This window comes from Schistosoma mansoni, chromosome 2 (genome assembly GCF_000237925.1).
Source record: "Schistosoma mansoni strain Puerto Rico chromosome 2, complete genome".
Taxonomy (NCBI): domain Eukaryota; kingdom Metazoa; phylum Platyhelminthes; class Trematoda; order Strigeidida; family Schistosomatidae; genus Schistosoma; species Schistosoma mansoni.
The window spans coordinates 16,638,384-16,663,422 of NC_031496.1; the positions used below are offsets into that span (position 1 = coordinate 16,638,384).

Sequence of the window (25,039 nt, forward strand, 5' to 3'; positions counted from 1 at the left end):
CTGTTCCGTCTTAGTATTATAAAGAACGAAAAATATATAATTAAAATATATCCGAAAAACTCGAAAAAAAGTATATCACAATATATAAAAATCAAATTAAGAAGAACAATGAATAATGAAGTTCCAAAAAGGAGCAGACTTACAGTTTATGCGCTTGGTGTACCAGATCACGTCGGTCTCACCACTGAAGATACAACCGGTATTAAAGTTTTACAACTATTAACCAGTAACACCTTCTATATTCGAATCGTCTCCCAATCGGTTAAAATCAGAAGTCAGATGCCAAGAGATTGGAAAGATATATTTGATCCGTTATCAATATACCGAGAAGCGTTTACTCTAATCTGCCTAGTGAAAGTGGGAGCTGTGTCCCAAGCTGGGTTGTAACGTGATCTGGTGCGGATGCATGACCGAAAGCTTTCAGTTAAACAAGTCGACTTAAGACAATGTGGTCAGCATCCAATGTCGAACACTTAATGAGCTATTGATTTTGGGGAATTATTTGCAGCTACAATACCATAGTTCAGATGCCGACATGAAGTCATTAAAAATTTGGCATTCATCTCTGTTACCTGAGACCATATAAATCCTCTAGAATTTCTATTTGAACATATTTTGTGATTTTATTATACATAATGTAGTTCATAGTTTATGCAGTAAATCTGAACGTTTTTTAATGATTAGTCGTATTATACCGTACTTGTCTTTGAGATCTACGGTTCTAAACCTTATATTTTTGATGTATACCAGTCACCTACTGCCTTTATTTTTATCTGTGAACCGAAATTCCCACTAAAAGGAGTGTTTCGCTGTCCAAAGACCATGTGGCAGGTGTACAGAGGTAAATCACCTATGAAAATAAATGGCCTTGTGAAGATGCAATGAACATACTATCAGCAAACAATATATAGATCTCATAAGACGGTCCCCAAGACTTTTATACCACTCGCTTATATTACAAAAACGAAATGGGACAAGATGAAAATCGATGTGACTACCGTAAACAGCAAACAATCACACGTAAACCGTGTGATTGGTAGAAAGCTAAATGTTAGTGCGTTTCGGTTAGATCTGATGATAAGAACACAATCACTTTATCAAAAGTTCTCCTTAACCCCTGGCACCAGTCGTGAAACAGTTTTAGTTATCTGTCTACTCAAAGTTGTGGATAAAATCAGTCTAGTCGAGTTTGAATGAGCACAAGTTACAGTCAAAAAGACAAGCAGATATGAGTGTACATCTTCAGTTGTATGCTTCGACAGGCAAACTGAGTCTAGGAACCTTTAATACTCCCGATTATTAAGTCATATTCAGATCAACTATCAAAAGAATGCATTGAAAAAGGTTCTCTGTCAAGTAAGTAAAAACCATTTTCTCAGCAATATGGTATATCTATGCTGCTTAGGCGTATCAAAATTGCAGCCTGCATTGTTGACATTCCCTTTGTCCGGTTTGTTATTGCAGTTGGTGACAACATTGCATAAAAGATAGCTCAAGGTGTTTTCGTGGATTTTTATGTGTTATCATGGCGTTTTTGGAACCGTTTAAAATAAACACTGAAGTTGGTGATTGCATACAGACATTTATTTTTAGAGTATAAACGCTTATTTAGGCGTTTTTAAGGTAAATAACTGCACTGAGTGGTTGGACGACAGTACCGCCAGAGAGATGATTTATTGATGAACGTAAGACGAAGTATTGGTTTTGCGGCGAGGTCTTTTGTTCTTAAAGGTTTCTAACATTTCAGGGTTGAAATGCATCAGTGTCAGCAACAATTGTTTATGTATATAGGCTATTCGAAGCTGTCTTATCTTCCACAATAATACGCAGAGTAATCACAAAATTAACAGATGATTCAGAGACGTTGATGAAGGGATTTGACTTTTTCCTTCGTAACCGTAGTTTCTATGCTGGAAACTGGTATCAAACAAGTAAACTCCACACTTCAGTGTCTGAACTTACCGTCGAAACTTTTAAGGCTGATGTCGGTCTACATACATAGTCCATACTCTAGAAGCTGCATTCAAGAAACGAAAAGTCAGTAATCACTTCGTAGGTTGTGATAACTGTTCATAAAATTTAAAGTGACAAAGTTGCTGGAGATCATTCGTGATGGTCTTTGGGAGTCCAAAAAAGCTTGTTGAAAATCGAACTGACTATTATTTATACCTTATATGGAACTAAAAGCAATACAAGTATAATTAACTAACAATTTGTAGTAGTTCAAGATTACGGTCTTTATTTATAGCCATATTTTCTTTATCCACGATTCAAAGTGCGGACTCTCCTGAAAAATGAATAGTACAAGCAACGGATAATGTAATTCAGGCTTTTTTGCACGTCACAAGAGATAATTACACATTCAAAATCATCATGAGATGTGTTTAAATAAATTGGCTTCCATGACACCTATCTGAGGGTCTTTATAAGCAAAGTAAATATCCATTTTGTTAGTAACGACAATAGCCAGTACTAGTTTGTTGTCCTGGTGTTGGCAGTTGCTCGATATTGTTACTAGAATAAATCACAAGAAAATGAAGTGCTTACATTGTAAGCGGATATCATGAGTAAACGTCACCTGCAACTATCAAAATTACGCTCTTCCGAAACTCTGAGCATCTTTTAGTGAATTTTTGAATTCGTTCCATGTCAAAAACATTTGAGGTGGTATTGTCCTCCGAAAAGTATACGTTAGTTCGGTTAAAATAGACTCAAAAGAACTTAAAGCGGTACTAATACTGAACAAATGGGCCAAAAATCATGACAGCCACAAAAGGATGCAATATATAAACCCACCTATATTTAGCCACTGGTCGACGATCAAAAAGTGCAACACTGAATTTTTCTTCAGCTGACAGACAGAAAAAAACACACAACACACATGGAAATATGTCGTACGGCGTTTCCTGAAATATACGGATTTTCCAAAAGCACACATTATACTAAGTTGAGCTAACCTACAAACGGTCCCGACATGAGGCACTGCGAATACGGAATGACCTCCTTGGGCCAAGCCGCTCAAGGTTACCGAAACGAAGAAGCGGTAATTTCATTTCCAAACTGTTGATGACCAGGATTGGCTGTTGATTTGTTACACGGTAGGCTATGTAGTGCTCTTAAAAGATACTTTTCGGGGTTCCTTGTGGTTTCGTTGTGCATTTTTTGCACGTGATATGTTTTTAAAACTAGAGGGAACTAGTGTTTGCTCAGTATTAATTTATATACTTTTGTCACTCAATATTTACTCTAGATAAGCATATTATTGTATGGATAATCTAAGTATAGCTTCTTTTACTGAAGTAGCTTACAGAGAGTGATTTTATGTAGGTCTAGTTTAAAGCGCCTGCGTTCCGAAGCTCGACTGTGGATATTTAATCAGCTATATAGTTGGTCGACCCACCTCGAAACATCGTTAGTGTCCTATATGTTCCTTAGAATTGTCTAGGGAGAACTGCGAAAATTAAAGTGAATTAACCTACTGAGACAGGACCTATCAACGCGTTACAGGGAAATAAGTTGTCTTCATCTAAAGAGAAACCAGTACTCTTGGCCTAAGCATGAATAATGCATATATAATCAGTTGTAATCCTTACTAATGAATAATAAATGACTTTTTTGAGGATACCCAGCCGCTTTCGCCTTAGAAAGTAATCAACGTCAAGTTCTGTCAAGTTGATTTGGGAGTGTATGAAATATCATACTTGTTGAATGCTAAAAAGTGTAGAACAAATTTTCAGTTTGATATTATGACTTTTTTTGTGGGTTGGCATGCGCTTTAACATCATTTTTAAGTAAACGTTGGGTTGGCTTCACCTTCAAATGCAGTGGTGTTACCAAACATAGAGGTGGATTTACTTCGTAGTCATCTCAGTCAGTCAGTCAGTCGACAACGTAGGACCAGGCACATATATGCATCGGTCCAAGTTGCCATACCTCGTTAGCACAACAAGATGAACACCGGATTCATAGAAATAGTTAATTTAGTGGTGGTAGTATATAAAGAAAGGTTGTATATAAGGGTATAGTATAGGAAGGAAAAAAGTTACGAAGCAATTTTAATCTCATAGTTTAAGGGAAGATAAAGAGTGTATACACCTACGCCATTGTGATAGATTCTGAGCCATGTCACCTAGAGTCTCCAACCATTGGTTACGATGGTCACACGGACCCCAACCAGGTAGCCTGCATCTGCCAACATGGCTCAGACTAGAAGCTAGTGACTTCAATGACTGATGCCACGTTTTGGTTTGGCCGCCCCTAACTCTCTTCCAACCATCCCCAATACTAGTCTACATTGCGCGTCGTGGTAATCGATGTTCAGGCATACGTAACACGTGGCCCAACCATCTCAGTCGATGAAAATTCATGACCTCGTCAACTGGTTTACCATCATTCCCTAATACCATGCGTCTAACCTTACTATTACTTACCCGGTTATCCCAGCAGATGCGAGCAATATTTCTAAGACATCTGTGGTCAAATACTAGTAACCTACGAGTGTCTTCTACTCTAAATGGCCATGTTTCGCAGCCGTAAAGTAGAACAGAGCGAACTGCTGCTCAGTATACTCGTCCCTTAATTGATAGACGGATATCTTGCCTTCGCCATAGGTGACGTAAGTTGGCAAAAGCCAAACGAGCTTTTCCAATTCGTGCTGAGATTTCGTCAGACACCAACCCATTAGGAACTGACCAGACTTCCAAGATAACTGAAGTTGTCGACTCGTTCGACTGCTTCACTCCATATCCTTAGTTCAAGTGTTGACACAGGCCAGTCCTGGAGTAACAGTTTACATTTGGATGGGGAGAAACGCATTCCAAACATCCTGGCACTGTTACTCAGTGCTACCAAAAGACTGCATTTTATCAGCGTCTTCACGAAACACGACTATGTCATCTGCATATTCTAAGTCGATAAGTGGACCTCCTGGTAGGAGATCAATCCCCGAAAATTCGTTTGATGAGAGCGCTATTTCCAGCAGTAGGTCTATGACGAATGTAAACAAAATGGAGATAGTGGACAGCCTTGACGGATACCACTTGAGGTTGTAAAATCATATGACAGTTCGCCATAAGCTCTGAGTCGACTGGTAGTATTCGAGTAAAGAGCCTTCACAAGGTTTATGTACTTCTCAGGTACACCTTTTAATGACAGACACTGCCGCAGAACCTCTCGGTCTACAGAGTCAAATGCTGCTTTCAAGTCAAGAAAAACTATCTTTGTCGGACGCCGATAAGCATATCTGTGCTCTAAAACTTGACGAATGGTGAATATGTGGTCGATACAGCCACGACCAGGTCTGAAGCCAGCCTGATTTTCTCGTGTTTGCAGTTCACGAGTCTTAGTTAGACGCCCGATAATTATTGAGGCTAGTATTTTAGATGCTATGTTAGTCAGACTAATCCCTCTATGGTTATCACAGGATGATTTTGGCCCCCTCATATATTGGGACAATCAGAGATTGTGACCAGTCAGATGGGACTACGTCCGTCTCCCAGATTTTAGCCAGAATATTCGTCAACCTAATCGCTAAAATTGGACCACCATATTTAAAGACCTCTGTAGCCAATCCATCCGGACCAGCTGCTCTTCCTCGTTTCAGATTACTTATAGCCTTTTGAACTTCAAGTAGGGTCGGGGGGCCTACTTCAATGTTCCATTCAGGTTTTCTGGGAATAGTGGGTAGTTGTGCAGTAGCTGAAAGCCAGCTAAACTGCTCCTTAAAGTGTTCCGCCCATCGTTCTAAACGTTTGGGTTGAGAGCAGATAAGGGTTCCGTCTTTTTCCGAGATTGTCTCACTTACACTTGACTTCTTAATTCCGGTTTCTTTTATTAGTCTGAATAGTTGCCTGGTGTTGCCTACAGCCGCTGCCTTTTCCATCTCTTTTGCTTTCGTTGCCCACCACTGCTCACGATCGTTCCTTAGGCTTTTAGTTAACCTAGATCTAATTTGTTTACGTTCTTCGTCATGTAATACGTTCTTCGTCGTGTTCGTAGTCATCTACATAAATTGAATGCTTTAATCGCTCCCGGAAGCTATTGACTTAAGGACTATTCGATATATCGTGGTCAGCTCGGCGACGTTTGTACGGTGCTGAATCACAGTTTTAATTGATAGTTATAGGAGAATACGTTGACTGCATTGGTGAGACCAATTTATGGACGACGTTAAAGTGACCTTGATCATATCCACCTACTAAGACTAAATTAGGGTTATAAGCCAGTGTGAGGAATTCAGTCAGTCAGTCAGTTACAACGTAGAACTTCGTACGTACGTACATCAGTTCGAGTTGCCATACCACATTAGCACAGAGATGAAGTTGTCGATTCAAATCCCATATTGGTAGAAGTAGTAAGAGTATAAGTATTATGTGAAAGATAAGGGTTTGAAGATGTTATTGAAGGAGTATAATACAGTGAAATAAATTTGGAAAGAGAAAAAGGATACGGAAATGAAGAATTCAGAAGATTAGAATTTGGTAGAACACAAAGAGTGGATGCATCTTCGCCATTGCAAACGATTTTGAGCCATGTCATTCAAGGTCTCTAACCATCGATTGCTATCATTTCGCGAATCCCAACCAGGTAGTCTACACCTACCAACATGGCCCAGTCCACTTGTCAGCGACTTCATGGATTTATGCCATGTTTTGGTCTGTCCGCCCCTAGCTTTCTTCCAACCTGCTCCTACACCATAAAGCATTGCACGTCGGGGCAGTGAGGAATTAGAGTTATGATTTGCAGTAGATGGTTAGGATTTTCATCACGAACTGACGAACCATACCTAACGCTATTTGGCCAAGTGGACCTGTTATCATATATCTGATTGGTTCGTCCATACATTATAATCTCGTCACTGCATTAGTATGTTAAAGGATATTCGTAATCTTTTCATTTTATTTCCGATATAGCAAATGTAAGCAGGCGAGTTAGTGCCAAATAAATATGTGAAACAGCTACAGTCTATAGCTCGGTAGGATTTTCTGTCCTTAATTAGCTATGGAACCTTATTCCCAAAAATGACTAACCTCGTCGTCTGAATATTGTAAGTCAACAAGTGAACCTCCCAGTTGTAGATCAATCTTTAGAAAAATCAAACAGTGATAGCTTAGTCTGTAAATGAATGTCTATTATAAAGATAGAAATGGGAAAGTTGAGTAACCTTTGCAAACACCATTATACTGTTAGCCATCCTAGTGACAGTTTTCCATAGGCTCTAGCTTAGTTACTATAGTATTGATAATTCAGTTTGTCTTAGTACTCACTGTCGACTGAAAACATCGAATGATAGTAATTAATGCAAATTTACCGTACCGAGACCTGATAGTAATTTAGTATTGGGATATTATTATTAACTGCTTACGAGTTTATTTCTGTTGTCTTACCTTTATCAATAAGTGGTTGGTATGTTACGTATGTCTAACAACCTTCCACCTAGATATACACACCAGCGTTGAGTAGTAGGTTAAAAGAAGGATGGGAGCAGACGAACCGAAACGTACCATCAGTTCATGAAGTTATTTACTGGGCGATGAGTCACTGGTGCTCAACTTTCATCAACTAGGTCGCAGGTTCGAACCTCGTCCAGTGCACGAATTTATACGTGGCGAATGAGCTTATGAATAAGAATTTGATACTCTCACTTTTTGAGTCACATTTGTGCATTCGTAGTTAGTTAGTTATTTTTTGATAATTGCAGTTTCCCAGGACGCACATATTCAGGATGGAAAATTTCCTTCAGAATGAAATTCCGTGTAGCTAGTATTGTTATCGGCTTTATTTATCAAAACTACTATTCTGCACATGGTAACCTAATAAACGTAGAATTCTAACCTAATTGCTCCATTTTAGGTTGTTGCGCTTCGAACAACAGAAAATCAGCAAAAGTAAAAAGACATTACAACACAGACATGTGTAAAACGAGGGGACGTCAAATTCTAAAGCTCCCAAATATAAAACATATGATTATATCTTCCAGAGGGTAACTCCCATCTAATTTTCAGCCAGTGTTGGACCTTGTACATAAGTGTTTCGACCCAAGTTGTCTCACCTCATTAACACAACAGGATAGAATCAGTTGTATGGAAGACAAAGCTCTCGAAATTTATGTACTGTAAGTAGTGAGCATATAAAAACGATAAACACACGGTAGAGCGATGTAGTTAAGTTTTGGGACGATGTAAATGTAATAATAGTTAGAGGCAAAATAAAGTATGAACACATCAACAATACAAATCGTTTATAGCTATGTAACATTCCTTCCAACTGTAGGGTAGCGTTTCCGATATTATTAATTTTAGGAAGTCTGCAGCTTAATATGATCCAAGCTCGATCATGAAGGGAAGCTGTACCTTGTTTTGGAATAAAGGTTCTTAGTCTTCTTCCAACCTACTCTTACTCCAATCATGATTCCTAGTTGGGTAAAGAAGTTGCTATAAATGCGTAACACATGCCTCAATGAGCATGTTTTATTCGTTCGCCGAAACTGTAATTAAAGTGGTGTGAAACGGATAACAATTGTTTAGTTACATTTATACTTTATCTTCTAAATCTTGAGTTTAGTATCATTCTACGATTTTTATAGGGAGCAACAGCCTTTTATCAAATGGTTTTAGTGATGACTAATGGTATTGTAATCTGTTTGCTTTCATTATTGGGGAAATATGAATTTCCAGGCATAAAAATTCCTCTCAATGTGGCTGATAGATTGAGATGAACGATTATCTGCAAATAGTTTCAGTAGACACTAATTGTTACTTGTTTATTAAATTATATTGGTTTTTCTGGTCTAGCCTACTCACTTTAACTTTTAGTCAGTCACCGTTGACGTAGAACCTGACAGATCTGCGTTGGCATAAGTTGTCATACCATAGCACTTGAACACGATATTTTAGGATTAATACAGCTAATGGCAAAACTTATCTTCCGTCACATGTAAGTAGCAGTTAGTGGGAAATCAATTGCAAACTGAAAGTTGAATATGTATCCTGATCATTTACTGTTCTTACTGCAGTATTCAATCTAATTGTTCATTAATGTCTGTAGACTAGTTCAAATGTACCTATTCTGTTGATAAATGCAACAGCTATACTTACGGTGACTCTCAAAATCTGTACTGAATTCCCATCTGACTATTCAATTTTGCCACATTGATCAGCTTAACTTGGGGTGTTTATCAAAATTGGTCTCTCGCATAGGTTTTAGAAATACATCTCTGCATGAGATTTCAGTTTCCGTTACAAAAGCCTATCGTCAGGTATGTTAGGGTTAGAAAATCTAGTCTTAACTCTTAATAATCGCAGCATTAAGAGATCTAAAATAACACTAGTTCGAGTCGTTGGCACTCGTTACAAATGCAAAGGAAGAGTATTTATTTACTATTTATTTAAACACAAACATTGGTACAAGGCACCAAATACATATGCTCCACACAAACCATTCGGTTTGCGTGAGGGCTGGAGTACTGCCCGGGCGCCCAAACTAAAGCAAGGGAAATGTTGTGTACAAATGACTGCTAACGGGGATTCAAGAAATATATATGGTAGGGAGAGGTGAGTTAATACTGCACACGATAAACTCGGTCGACACTTCTACGTAATTCATTTACCCCACACAGGTCTATATATTTTTCGAGTTACATTGTATGCTATGGCTTGTGGTTTTACATGGCTGCTCGAAAACCGAGTGTCTTAATCATCAAATCTAGTTTTGCTTTGCTGTTGACCGTTACATGTAGATCTATTATATCAACCATGTCCTATAGTAACCAAGTGGTCACAAAAACATAAAGTTCTAATTGATCCCCCGACCGTTGCTGCTACCTTGACGTGGTGGTCGGGCTTGCTTATTGTGATGAACCAATCGGGCTATAATGACAGGGACAATCGTTCCTCAAGGTCCTCCCATGCCAGGCAGGTCGGTTAAAGTGCGGTAAGACTAAAAGTAGCAAACCCAATATCCGAAGGCGAAGTCGTACTGCTGACCGTACAGAGGTTTGACGGCAGTAAGGTGTTTCCTCCAGACAATCAGCATAACATCGATGCTGCCTTCCAACGAGGAGGTATGAGGTTAGAAAAGGTCGACCCTAAAAATGCACACCTCGCCTTATCCCACGGATATCCGTCTCCGGCGGTAAGGTCCCAACAAGTACGGAGCTAACACAAAACTACTCACGAAATGGTCGTGTGTGATAGACCTCAAACAGTTGTCTCTTGGGCACTGCGGTCACGCCCTCAGGTCACTAAGACCACTTCTAATCCATTTTTTTCAGGTACCTCTAGAAGAACCCTTCCCAGTGTAGACAACCGGGAAGTGATAACCACCTTCATACCTTCAACAGCACTCAAGATTACTGTGTTCATAATCAATCTAATTCTTCAATTCCTATTATTTCTCTACCTCGACTTTCAACTAAACTGACTCTAGTTGATCCAAATTTAGATGTTAGCTTGTTAGTAGATTAATACAGCCAATTTAAACGTACTTGCAGTGTTTACTAAAACGTGGGTTTATGAATTTATGAATCCCATATTCTGTTGAATTAGTGGTATTTATTCACCGGAAAATCCCCTATCAAACCACATCCAAAATATGTAGAGCGAATTGAGAAAAAGAAAAGGCATAAAGCGAATATACAGTTAAAATGATCTCTAAATTATGTTGTGTACATTATTTTGCGTCACTTTGGTCTAATACTTCAAAGTGACTAGACATTCATGGCTTTTCACTCTGTCTACCTCGACGGGCAATATTGTCTGGTGTAAGATTGCTAGGGCTGGCTTAACCAAAGCATGGTATCGGTCTATGAAGTCATTGATAAGTGAACTGATCCATGTGAATAGGTGTAGACTACCTGGTTGTGGCCCGTGTTATCGTCGTAACTAGTGATTATAGACTGGATAAAATGACTCAAAATCGTTTACTACGGCACAGCTGCATCCCATATTTGTCTTCTCCCAAATTTCGAGTACCTCATAACCTTTTTTGTGTTTTTACTTCATCAGTTTATATTTTCTTAAATCGTATCTTCAATACCTAATCTTTTCAATCGCCACTGCTACTGTTACTACCTCTATTATTCTGGCATTCGGCCTGACAGTTTTATCTCTCTGTGCTAATAGGCTATGACAACTTGAACCGATGCAAATATGTACTGGGTTCTACGTTGTGACTGAATGGCTTCCCATCCCTCTTTTGTTGTCTAGTGCTGTGTATAGGGCCTTTGTTGACAGACTCCATTCAGCACACTACTTTCATTTATAAATATAACTGTTGCTATCCTGAATAATATTTCAGAGATTATTTCAGGTTTTTGTTTTCTTACTTAAGTTTATTAGTCCTGTTAGGGAATAGGCCATCTACCAAGAATCTCCAAGTAGTTCTGTCGTGGGTTCTTCTTTCCTGTTGATTCCAGATGCTATTCATTCTTTTGATGTCTGAGTCCGGTTCCTAGGGCCATGTCATTTGATATACCTCTTTTCATTTTGCTTTGATGATTTCATTTTAGGGTTTTCCTTGTGATACAGTTTGATAATTTCCGGAATTTATGTCCTACCCGGCTTTAGCGTCTTTCCCCAATTTCCTATTGATCTGGGAGCTGATTTGTCTACTGCCATAGCAAGTTGTTGCTGATGGTATCCGACCACTGAGTATCTTGCGTAGACAACTGTTTATAAATGCCTTTACTTTTTGGTGATAGTGGTGGTAGTTGTCCAAGTTTCAGCTCTTTGAAATAGAACTGTTTTAAAGATGGTTTTGAAGAGTCAGACTGTGATGTTGAGTGACCGTTCTTTTGAGCTCCAGATGTTCTTCATGTACAAAGTCCGAATCATCCTGGTGCCTCCGAATTATCCACTGTATCTCTTGCTTCTTCCGAGCTGTAGAGATCTTCATGATCCAGTTAACAGCTTACAAAAAGGGAAAATGTTCATAAACATGTAATTGAACTCTATAACATCTAATATCAGTTATTGACAACTTGAACACACACACACACACAAAAATCACTCATTCATTTATTTTCACGTTATAAACTTTCCACATGCTTCACGTCTAAGTGAATCATGTTATCCTACTTACTAAAGTCAACATCTGAATATGATTGGATATACACAGTATAGATTTGATTTTATTGTTAAACATTATATGTTCTTTGATGATTTTGATTATTACCCCGAGAAAGTCCAAACAAGTTTGCTGGTCAAAACGTTAGAACTATTTAAATTTCAATCTCTGAGATTATTTAAAATATAGTTTTCTCATATAATATTTTCCTGGTACTGATAATAGTGTAGTGCCTCTGTAGTTCTCACACTTTTTGAGATCCCCCTTCTTTGGTATCTCGATGACATGTTCCTCTTTCCAGTATTCCGGCACCTACCTGTTCTTCCTTACAAATCTTAAAAAAAACGTGGAACATGCTTACAGTTGCCTCCGTGTCTTTAATGCTTCAGCTTGTTTGCTGTCTGATCCTGCTGCTTTGCCACTCTTGATTTGTCTGATTACGTTGGTTTCTTTCATTGTTTGAATGGTAGCATTTGTAGATAGGTCTTGTGTTATTTCTTTGTCCGGTGGGTTCAGTGGGACTGGTCCGTTCAAGAGCTCTTCAAAGTTTTCTGTCCACATGTTTCCCTGCTCTCAGATCTCAGTGATTAGTTTTCTCTCTTTTTTCTTGATTGGTCACTTCCTTCTCTCACTGCTTTTTCTGAAGTAGTTGCTAGGTCTTCCACATATTTCCACTCATCAACTTTAATCCTCTTCTCTCATTTGTTTGCTCCCGTATATTCTGATTGTACCTTGGCTTTCTCTACTTTTGTTCATCTGTTGTTGACTAATAGCTTATTGTTTTCTGTTTCTTGAAACGTGCCTAGGCTGTTTGCAGAGGTCCGTTATTCATAATAGTGCTTCTTGGGATCCTCCACCTCCTGTCATGTTGAAGTTGTTGCTTCTTTCATCCCTTTCCAGTTTCTTTCTATAGTGATTCCCTCTTTTTTAGTAGATCTTATAAGGCTTGGGACTTGTTAGTGGGATCTATCTTAAACTCATTATGCTTTTTAGCACACCAAAGGAATGCCGTATTAAGCCTTTGCAGTGCTGCTTGTCTAACTATTAAAGGCTTCTTTAGCTTCACTTTCAGCTTGGCCACCACCAGGTCGTAATCTGAAGCCTCATCGGCACTTCTCTTTGTTTTTATGTCCCATAAACCTTCTGAATTTCTTATTGATCTATACATAACCAATGTGTTTTTCTGTAGTGTGATTCGATGAAACCCTTACAGCCTAATGTATGCATTTATGAGGGAGAATGGTGCAGCCTATACTCATGGTAAAAGCACGTAGATCTGCGACACATCTCACTATCCTCGTCCCTTTCTCCCTGTCTATGTCACAACATGACGCCTTCATACTCGGTGTTGTCCATCCAGACCTTGGCGTTTAAGTCTCTCATCAGGACCGTCAGGTTTTCCTGGGGACTGTCTCATGAAATTGATATTTCTTGATCTCACCGCTATTATTGGCAGGTACGTACCACTTTCTTCTTTGTTTTGAAGGATACTTTGGTGATCTAGCAGCTGTGAGTTTTCCATCCTGTGAACACTTCATGTTTCTTTGAACAGTGTATGTTAAAATTCTTATGCTTGCAGCGTGTTCTCTTCTTAATAATCAGAATACAACATCACCTCTCCCAAAGTTAGTCTTTTCCATCCAGATTGTGTCCAATGGGCTTTGCTTATCCCAATAAGGGTCAGGATATATCTCATTTTCCCCGCTATTTGAAAGGTCTTCCCGGTATCTGAACTTTTCACTTACCTATGTTAATTGTTGTTCTGGTTTTTAGGAGGGACGTCAGTCATCTGACTTTCGAAGAATGTTAGCTTTCATCGTCAGAGGTCATAACTCTTCTACATGAAGACTCTTCAAGTCACTGCAGAATTTATGTGGTCTAAGCGACTGTTTCTGGCTAACGCTTTTTAGTGAGGTTCCTTTTACGGGGGTTGGGATCGCTTACTCTCCTTCTTTGTCTAAGTTTAAGAGTGTCAGTAATCGTAGAGAGCTCTTAGTCGAGTTGGTGTTTTTCTGACAAATTCCACTTCTCAAAGTTTTTCTACGTTACAGTTTAATTTTTTCATACTACTGAATATTCCGTTTTGATTTCTAGATTATCTCGTGGTAAATAAAATAATTACGCCCTGATGAGTCAAGAGAATGAATTTTCATCACTTGTCACCCAAGCGCGTCTAAAATGTGAGGAAGGGAATTTTCATGAGTCACTCAAGCTTTGTCAGGATGCCTACGCAATAAATCCTTCCTCTAGTCTTATGCGAAAAATTGTTCGTCTTCAAAATTTAATATGCCAAGATACCAAGGAGAACATCCCAATAGCTCCCAAACAATCTGACAATCCTTTAAAAGTAAGATTCTTCTTGTTTTCACTGCTTATGCAATCAGGAAGCTGCTAAGTACTCTGTTTGTGAGTCTGAGAAGTATGTATCTCCTGGCAACATAACTGACAGCACTAATCTTCTGAAGGAAGCGTATCTATGTGTTCCATCAGCTGAGATTGAATCAAATATTGGGCAAATTAAACCAGCATATCCTGCAACCTATACTAGTCGTACTTCAAACACGAAAGAAACTTCGGGGAAAGAAAAGGTATGTACTCGTTTTTGATAAATTTTCATGGACAAAATAGCTTTATGATGGTATTCAGTTCGCTCTAATTGATAAAGCAAAATTGTTATATCAATCTGGAGACTATGTTGAATGCCTTCGTCTTCTTAAAAAAGCCTACAACCTTAAGCAATGTGATAAAGTAAAGCGGAAAATTGAAAGGATCGAAAATTATTTGAATGAAAACGGAATTCCCGTTGATCACTATGATCATGAGTTGCACACTAATAATGATACGGCAGTTGACCATGATGATGAAAAGCAGCCTCCTAAACTCACTGATGATTTGGTCGAAATAGCTGATGGATTCAGTGTTCCCAAGTTATTATATGATAAATTGTATGATTATCAAAAGTACGGTGTTAAATGGCTTTGGAGTTTGCATCAGAGAAATTCTGGCGGCATATTAGCTGATGATATGGGACTAGGTAAAACAGTTCAGGTAAGTGTATTTGGGAATTTAAATCTTATGACTTTAGAAATGGACTCAGCAAACGTCTCATGTATAATGCTATTTAATTTTATACGTTTTAGTTTTCCAAGTTGATGGCAACTTATATCTTTCTCAGAAAAATAGTTTTGAGTTCCTAGCGCTAGTTAGTGTTAGGTGAAAAACTGTTCTTTTTTTGCCTGATTCTGTCTTTTCCCAGAAGTAATCCCATCCTCACCCCAGATATCAAAGCTTAATCTCTTGCCTAAAGATCCTCAAATTACTTGGGAGTACTGACCACTACTTTTAAACTAGTGATTTTATCAAGTTTATTGAGTTAGTAACTAAAAACGTTTCAGAATAGATATATAAGACTTGCTTAGTACTTACATAATATCGTGCGTACAAAATAACCAGGTGTATAAGTTTGCCATTTGTTGAACTTTCTGCTTTTCGGAAACATTTGATGTCTACTAAGCAATAAATTGGTCAATTCTTCAGAGCATATCTGTGTAGAGAAAATGTCTTTACGTTATCACAGGTAACTTGAAGTATTTATTTGCCATCCGCAGTCTGAGTGTTTGACTCTTAGCGTATAAGGAATAAGTTGGAATATCACTCTACATAACTACGTTGTGACTCAGGTTAAATTTCTGGTTTCTAAAAATATTTTAAGGATGTAATAACTGTGCCTTAATTCACTGGTATTAAACATTTTAAGTAAACTATATAGGAGTTTGTGAACTCTGACTGGTCTTATATATGCACTACCAACTGGATGCATTCTAAACACTAGATTACGCGGTCTCCATGTATGGTTCGTGAAAATTTCTGATTATAGGTCTTATGCAGATTGTTTCTCTTTGAACTTGCTAAGGTGAACTGATAAATATTAAGTAGGTAGTATTAATCTACAGAGACTCAATGTTTTTAAACGAGACATTTTGTGTTTCTACAGACACATTCATTCTCCATGGCGTGCTAAACAACGTATACTCATAACATAAATGGTAATAGCAAAATTATTTTCTAATCACTTTTTCACATTTAAGTGCGAATATGATGTTCACAATTATTTATTTTTGATTATTTATTTACTTTAGGCTGTGTTAGTAGTAACTATTCTTTCTTTATTAATTTGTAGGTTATTGCTTTTCTTTCTGGCCTATTCGTATCTAGTAAATTTTCTTGCACAGTGTTGATTGTGATGCCAGTCAGTGTTTTGGTTACTTGGGAAGCTGAACTAAAAAGATGGGCACCAGGACTTCGTGTTATTGTTTTTCATGATAACAGTCGAGCGGATCGTCTTAAAAGTTTGGTATCAGTCCAACGACATGGTGGTATTCTACTTACGACATACGGAACACTTGTTTCCAGCATAAGAGATTTGTCGACTGATTTAAATGCAAATCCTGAATTTTTAAGGTCATACAAAAAACAAAAATCCACTGACAATGATGCCAGTGATATTCTTGCTAGAATGGGTAAAGAATTTCATTGGACTTATTTAATATTGGACGAAGGACACAAAGTCAAAAATTCATCTGCTAAGACGACTAAAGCAGCTCAAGCAATTTATGCAGATCATTGTATTCTCCTAACTGGTACTGCTGTACAAAATAATCTCAAAGAATTGTGGTCTCTTTACAATGTGACTCATCGTGGTCGACTCCTAGGTACACAAAAAACTTTTTCTATTGAATATGATAAACCAATAACTCGTGGACGCGAGAGGGATGCTACTCGTGCTGAAAAAGTACACGGTCAATTAATGGCTGAAAGTTTACGACGTATAATAGATCCATATTTCTTAAGACGTACAAAGTCTGAAGTTTTATCTAAACAGTATAATATGAATGCGGTTGTACCGATGAAAGATAAAATGCCACGTAAAACAGAAATTGTATTATGGGTTTACTTAAGCTCCATACAAGAATCCACATATCGTGATTTTTTACAACTTGATAATGTAAAAGAATTATTAATGCAACGTACAAAACGTTCACCATTAATGGAATTGGTAATTTTAAAAAAGCTCTGTGATCATCCACGTCTTTTGTCTACTGAACAATGTTTAAATCTTAATTTAAATTATGACGATGGCAATAGCAAAGGAGATAATTTTCATATTAATGAAATTGTTTCACATAAAATACATTTTCCACCATCAGAACAACTGATTAAAGAATCTGGGAAATTCTTGTTTCTGCATTGTTTGATGAAACAGTTTTTACTTGAATTACAATCGAATCCACAACGAGATTCGCCGCGTACGTTGATATTTTCACAAAGTATAAAATTTCTTGATATGGCTGAAAAAGTCATTCTGGATATAAAATGTCCTGTTAATAATCATACATTTGGTGATGATAATATTCACTATCCTACACAACATCGTATTTTACGATTAGATGGTCGTACTGCAAAAGTATGCGATCGTCTAAGTATAATTAATAAATTTCAAAATGATAAATCTTATACAGTTATGCTGTTAACTACTCAAGTAAGTGTGAACGGATGTTTTTCACTTCTAAAGCATTTATTCGTATATACTATGCACTATCACTAAGCCTTTTTTTTAGATCTTTCCACTCACCAATGACTTTATGGTAAGAATTTTTGGCTGGTATTATTTGAGTTTATTTCTGAAATTTTGATAATTATGATCATTTTGAGGCAGTGGCCCACCCATTGTATGATAGAATTCGAGTCTACTACACATGTTTCAATTTTTAGCCAGATAATATCGCTAATCTTACAAACGTTTCTCATTTATACTCAATGCGGGGCATATTTAGTTGGTCAAATATGTTTCCGACGTTTTTCATACTCAAATCATCACTAAACGAAAGATATTTGCCTTTCCAGTACATTCGTCATCCAGTGCATTATAGACTACTATCGCTTGATACTCCACTTTTTCAGAAAGTCAGCAAGTCTGACATATTTTTTCTGTCTTATTTGTTTTACGGAATATAATTCACTTAACCTGGGTCCTGTAGAAGTTTTTGTGCTCTGGATTTACTTTATTTATCCTTTTAACTGTCTTGTAACTAAGGCCTCTGTGCAACAACCGCAAACCATGACTGGAGACGTTGGGTTATATGGTTTAGATTTGGCCACAGTGGGAGAGACGGATTCATTTTAAATATTCCGCTAGATATTCGGTTCCTGTATATGTTCATATATTCCTTCCCATTCTGTCTTCTCAAACTATATTCTGCTAAATTTTTCAATATTCGAGAAATTTCTCTTGACAAATTGTATGTTGGGGTCCCGGGGAGTGCTACGATTGGACGTAGTGGGATGTTTGGTTTGTGTATTTTCGACCTACCGTAGGATTGAGGGAGTACTAGTCCATCGGATTTCATTCTCCATTGATCTTGCTTTGATATTTGTTCTGCTTTACAAGCTTGTTTGAAGTCCTTGAAATTTAGTTGTCTAACCTTTCGATTGGATTTGTGTCCATTGACCTATATACGCTTTTATCCTCAAGTAGTTCCTCGACTTGCCTGATATATTCTTCTTGTCCATAATCACTGTAGTTCATCCTTTGTCCTCTGGAACTATGACAATATCTTCTCTAGTTTTGAGTTTCTTTAAAGCTGTTTGTTCTTGTGAAGTCAGTTGGATGTTGTCTTTCTACTGTCAAGTTAGCATTACTATGTTTTGTCTTATTTCCTGTTGAGTTTCTTCACTTATTCCGGCAGTTTTGAGTGGATAATTTAGTGCGGCGAAGAATTCTAGTTTTGAGGCGTCACCTGTATCGTACTTTAATCCTCTTTGGACCAAACCATACTCCCAATGTTTTATACTTGTCAATATCATTGCCACTGAAATTATCCTAGCTTCTATGTTATTCATCTTGTTAACTTCATCTCGTCGTGATGTAATGTGTCAACTTAAGATAACTCATATTTTTCCTAAGCTTTACGTTGATTATGACTGACTTGCAACTAAAAGGTGTTAGTGTGTCCACTTCACTGTATAAAGTCTAGTGACAAATCCAATACTGTAGTAGTGTAACACTCAATCAAATATCAAATTTGAGAGGACAATAAATAATTTTTAATCTTGTTATAATTACCGATCATAAACTGTATCTCATGGATCTATCTAAGGGTCTGAGAAAAGCTTATTTCAAATTCATAGTGATGTGGGCTCCAAGATTCTAAGGAGAGGACCGGTATATGAACCTACGTTACGCATTGAATTTGTACACCGCTCCACCAGCTTATCAATTGGGCCTTCAAATAAAAATGATTCAGATTTTTGTGTAGGAAAATCACTTATTTCAAGTTGTAATTTTCATGCATCATTATAGTCTTCGAAAATTTATGACTACTACGATACAGAAAATGACTCCCTACCCACAAATACAAATTCAAAAGTTGTAAAAGCTATAATTATTTTGTCGTAAACAAATTTATTTTATTACAACTTTTATTTTGTGATATAGCATTCTTACATACAACATATTAAACCCAAAGTAAACATGATCAAATATCCTTTAATAAATGGACAGCTGGAGAATGTAAGTTTTGTACATCACTCGCTCACCAAAAAAAATTAAAGTCTAACTATCAGAAGTAATTATTCTCCATTATTTCAGTTGCATTTTCGATAAGTGGTAAGATGATTTTTTTAAATAATTGAAAATTATCTTTGCTACATTCTTACTCGGACTGTAATAGTTTAATTAATAAGTTACACTGTTTTATTTCATTGATTAACTGTACCATTTTCCATCTATTTTTTTGGTAGTTGTCGTCTCTTTTTGTGCAACGCAGTTTTGATACCCTACTGGACTAAGCCATTTTTATATAATAGCATTAAGAAATTAGTACTTCGTAGCTAATTTCTGAAAACATTTCCCCGCTGTAACTCGAGTTTTAGTTTTGCTTCACTTACGCTTTTTTATAACTTTGTGAAAGCGTTAGCTTTCACTTAATAAATATGACTAAGTTCATTAATATAAACGTGTAATATATCTTAAAATAATCCAGACTCGGTTCAGATTTCATGATTTTTTGTTGTAGGTTGGTGGTGTTGGACTGACAATTACATCAGCTAATCGTGTTATCATTCTCGACCCAAGTTGGAATCCAGCTGTAGACTCACAAGCTGTTGATCGTGCGTACAGGATAGGTCAAAAATTAGATGTAGTTGTATACCGATTGATTACTTGTGCAACTGTTGAAGAAAAGATTTATCGTCGTCAAATATTCAAAGATTCCGTAATTCGCCAGACAACGTCGACAGGCCAAAACAAAACGGACTTAGATCCTTACCGGTATTTCAGTCGTCAAGAACTGGTTGAATTATTTAGTCTGGGAGACACACGTATTTCTGAAACTAAACGGCAGCTAGATATGTTACACGATGGTTCAGATAGGTGGTCTGATAGTTCAATTAGCCCACATTTAAAATTCCTCAGTAGTGATGCACTAAAGCATGTTGTATACGGTTTATCGTTTCATGATTTAATGTTTAGTAAAGAATCTATTAATGATGGAGCTATTGATACAGATCATGAGAAATTATACGTTATGAATCGTTGTGTTGCAGCTGAACGCGCCATAGCTGAAGAATGCGCTGCTGAAGGAAGAGTAATTGGTAAAGAAATGCCAGCAGTAACAATGATACAAGCAGAAAGTACTGTAAAATCATTACCAACACATTTGGCAAATCTTACTTTACAAAACAAATTACCACCTTCCAGCCACCACAATCATGACAGTCGTTTTACTAATCATGTACCATTAAATCAATTGTTCAAGCCTTCCAGGTCTGACACTCATAGACCAATGTTCAATAGACCAGTAACATCATTTAACAATCCACACACTAACATCATTCACACTTCATCTAATATTAAACATCTTGGTAACAATATAAGTCCCAATTCAAGTGTACCATTAGCATTCACTACTGCTGAGCACCAATCAGTTGATCGAAGTAGTCCTGTAAATACTGACAGGGTAAATAGACCTCTCTCGCCAAAGCTGGGACGTCAGTTACAAGATGTTACTGAAGTTGTAGAAGTACGGCAGAAATATGACAATGAATCTCTGGAAATCAGGAATTCTCCTAGTGATAATCTATCGGATAATGAGTGCATCGATACACCTTCTAGTGCACCAGTTGCTGATATAGAATGCATAACTATAGAGGATTCAATTGCACAAAGTTTGCGAGAAATAAGTATAACTCAGAAAACTCCATCAAGATCTCATGATAATGAGAAAAGCGACAAAGAATCAAATATTTTAAAAACTCCACTTCATCATTTTCGAACTTCGTTGAATTCGAGATCATCATTTGCACCATTCAATTCAAATTTTTATCGTTCTACTCCATTATCTTCAAGGAAGTCAACGAAAATTCCTCCTAAGGAACACTTTGAACAGTGTGGACAGGAATTAAACGAAGATCTCGGTGACGTCAAATCACCAACAGATTTTGATCCTGCTCAGAATTATATACATATGGATATTAGTATGGACATCAACGAAGATGATTTAGCTAACACAGTAAATATGAAGTCAATTCAGCAGGTTGGTAGTTTTGAGTTTTTACTTAATTTTCTGTATATTCGTTTACATAGTAGTTGTGTTGAATCTACGAATATGCATAGTAGTGGGTACTGTTCTTCAACTTCGGACACAAATAAATGCAGGGAATCTCTTTTATAAGCGAAACGACCATAACATTTCGTTGTCCCTCTTAAACATTATAAAAAGCGGAAAAATGTTACAATAGACACGTAATTTCAAATACTCGAACTAACTTTATATGATATTAAGTCGAACTGTACCTTATGGAAGGTTATCTTACCAAGGAGAAGTCGTCTATAAACTTCTGCACTCAGTGTGACCGAATAGGTAACTCTGGTTTTTCCAAATGCCCCGATACGCCCGAGGCTGGGGAAAGACCGCTCTCCCTCTCGAAATGCGTAAGTAGACATTGCCAGGGAAGTCCCATTCATTGGCTTCTCGCTGCAGGAGTATTGTTTACGAAATTCAAAGGACAAAATGCGAACGTCCGGGTTGGTGGGTACAGAGGATTCACCTAGTGAAGCTGGAAAACCTTGATTCCAAACCGATGTTGCTTATGGGCTCTAGGATCCTGAGTAAAAAATGGTATATAAACTTATTGTTGGTCACAGGCCACCTAGGGACCGGATCTCCTAACGTTGCTCCACTGCCTTGTGAATTTGACTCCTGGCTCAAAGGCTCAAGGATTGACCCTCTAAGGAAATAACCTGGGCTGTATAAGTATATACGCACATAAGCGAGCATATTAGCAAACAAAAAATCTGCTTATTGATATATATATATATATATATATATATATAAGCATGTTAAAATTAGTTTTTTTTTACATAATACAAAGAAAAATCGAGACGAAACAAAATGTTATGTAGTATCTTACGTGTAGTAATCGTTTAGGTGTTCTGGAAGCTTTACTCTTTCCAGAACACGTTTTGAGTCTGTTGTCAGATACCGCCAAAGTATCATCGTGGTTGTTGCTATTGGGTTTTGATTACGAAGTTCTCTGTTTGTAAGGTTCATTCTTGTACTTCTAAGCTTCATCCATACATTTCTATGGTTCTCTGCAAAATATCATTTTTGATAGTTTTCTAAACTGGCCTTGGTTAGAATAGATTTAAATTTAGTATCTAGCAAGCGCTACATTGCAATCTTGTGTAGTTCTGTTTCAACCACAATTGTTCACCCACTAGAGAGCAATACTAGTTTTGTCGACATCTTGTTTTTCAAACTAGATGGCTTTTCTAACCAACTGTTGATACTGAAATCAGAAATTATTTTCAGTTCAAGATCTACATAGATAGTAAAACAGTAAGCGTTCTACGACTGCATAAGCGTTATACAGCAAATTTGCTGTTCGTATTAGGTGGTTAGTTAGTAGACTAACCTGTATTTTTATCAAATAGTTACTATTTTTTGGTTTTATTTGTTTGGTATGTATAATTTCTGCTTCTGACCTGATCAAAAACCGAATGTAACAATGTGTCAATAATAATTATCGCTTGTAGTTAGTGAGAAGGATACGCCTAGAAGTTTATCAATTGAAATACTAAGTTGTATGTAATAGTGTTATTCCTTTTCAAACACTCATTCTACCTCCAAAGTATTCACACAGAACTGGAATTTATGTTAAATTTTCATCATGATTTAATCCAGTATAGTGTTTATTCACTGAATATTCTTTCTCCAGTTTTGATTATTTATAATATGCTGTTTGATATGAAATATTCCTTAGAATTTTTCCCAGAAAATATCCATGAAATTGTAGATATAAGTAGCAAGAGAAATATATCTGATTTTTGTGTGTGTAAATTTTATGTGCAGCTATAGATTTTCTGCTTATTGAAAAAAAATTGATTGTAATGTTATATCTTTCTGATCGTTTAGGTACTTGCAAAATCTGGTATTTTAAATGTTACTGATTCAAACAATATAAATGAAACTGAGGAAGGTGAACCCATGTCAGATTCAATTGAAATCCATAAATCTCCCAATCACCAAGAACTTAATTCAGTTTCGGAAGAAAATGCTTTCACTAAATCTCTAAGTGATTCTGAAGTTGCCGTGGACTCTTACATAAGTCATCAGTCTGTTGAAAAAACGCATATTGACGATACCGATATTATTGAATCTAGTTTCTGAAGATGTTTTTTTAAAAATTGATTTTAAAATATGTAAATAGTGCATCAGTTCAGTTTAATCGTTACGTTTTCTTTCTTTTATGTTAATAAAGAGTAATGATAAAATAATATCCTAATAAGTAGAAAATAGAATTTCTATCGTTTAATGGCATCGTGTAAGTTGCTGTTTTAGAAACAATTCAATTTTCTACTTACTGGGATATTACGAATATATTATTTTATTATTACAAACAATTCACTCAATCCTCAATGTATTTGAAAGTATATTTTTGTCAATTGAGTAGCTACAAACAGAATATTAGTAAACTATGGGCCAATTTTAAGAAAATGCTAACACCATATTTCCTGCCATTCTAAGTATTGGTGAAATTCGGCATTGTAGATATTACTGGTTTAAGCGAAATTAGTCAATATAAAGGTGCAGAAGTAATCATTTTGTAAATTTTACTCGTTAGTGACATCAATCACTATTTTTGTGGCATCATGCAAATGTTCATCTATACTTTTTAACGGACTGCTAAATAGTCTTTAAACTACCTCAGCAAGAGAATAAAAGTACACACAAAATGGAAATAAAAAGACATTCTCTCCCACTGGATCTTGTAGCATTTTTTAACCAAAGGGCTCACCACTTTGGTCAATCTATCTAATTATTATGTATTTTTTGACTAATGCTCGCTAGTGCTAATGAATTTTGGGGATATCTTGGACCAAGTTACTTCCAGAGGGGAAGAGGTTTGCTCGATTGCTTAGACTGATGACTCACATGCACATTTGTGTTGCTAGACCGCCAAATAAACTGACAATATACGAGCAGATTATACATCAAAATTATCGTATATAAATAATAATAGCCACAGGAGTGAATAATAATGATCAATCAGAATGGCGCATAAAACCATTGCTGTAATAAGTGATTCAGAATGCTATAAAGATTGTTTTACATAACAAATGGTATATTCACATTAAAGATATCTGCGTACGTGTATTATTGGACGTGAACGAAGAGAAAAATGAGTATATAACATGATAATACAAAAATTACCTGACCAATGTAGATAAGAATATGAGGTAAAATGACTTTAAGAAAACGAGATGAACTTGCCCCTCGTGGCGGGGGTGTTGTTTACGAAAGTGATAGGACGAAAAGCGAATGTCCGGCGCTTTAACCGGGTTGGTGGACATGAAGGATCCACCTAGGGAAGTTGGAAAACCCTTATTCCAAACCAATGGTGCACATGGGCTCCA

At 36.8% G+C, this 25,039-nt stretch overlaps 1 protein-coding gene across 1 annotated transcript; it reads left to right on the plus strand.

Moving 5' to 3' along the window:
• Nucleotides 1-14,191: 14,191 nt before the first annotated feature.
• Nucleotides 14,192-23,848, plus strand: Smp_166940 (excision repair helicase ercc-6-related; the record flags this gene model as incomplete). The annotated part of the gene is made up of 7 exons (XM_018795877.1): nt 14,192-14,410; nt 14,448-14,651; nt 14,692-15,111; nt 16,244-16,488; nt 16,564-17,602; nt 20,139-21,656; nt 23,538-23,848. 7 exons carry the CDS (start codon nt 14,192-14,194, stop codon nt 23,790-23,792), a joined length of 3,900 nt encoding a protein of 1,299 aa, XP_018650145.1. The 3' UTR covers nt 23,793-23,848.
• Between the last annotated feature and the right edge of the window lie 1,191 nt (nt 23,849-25,039).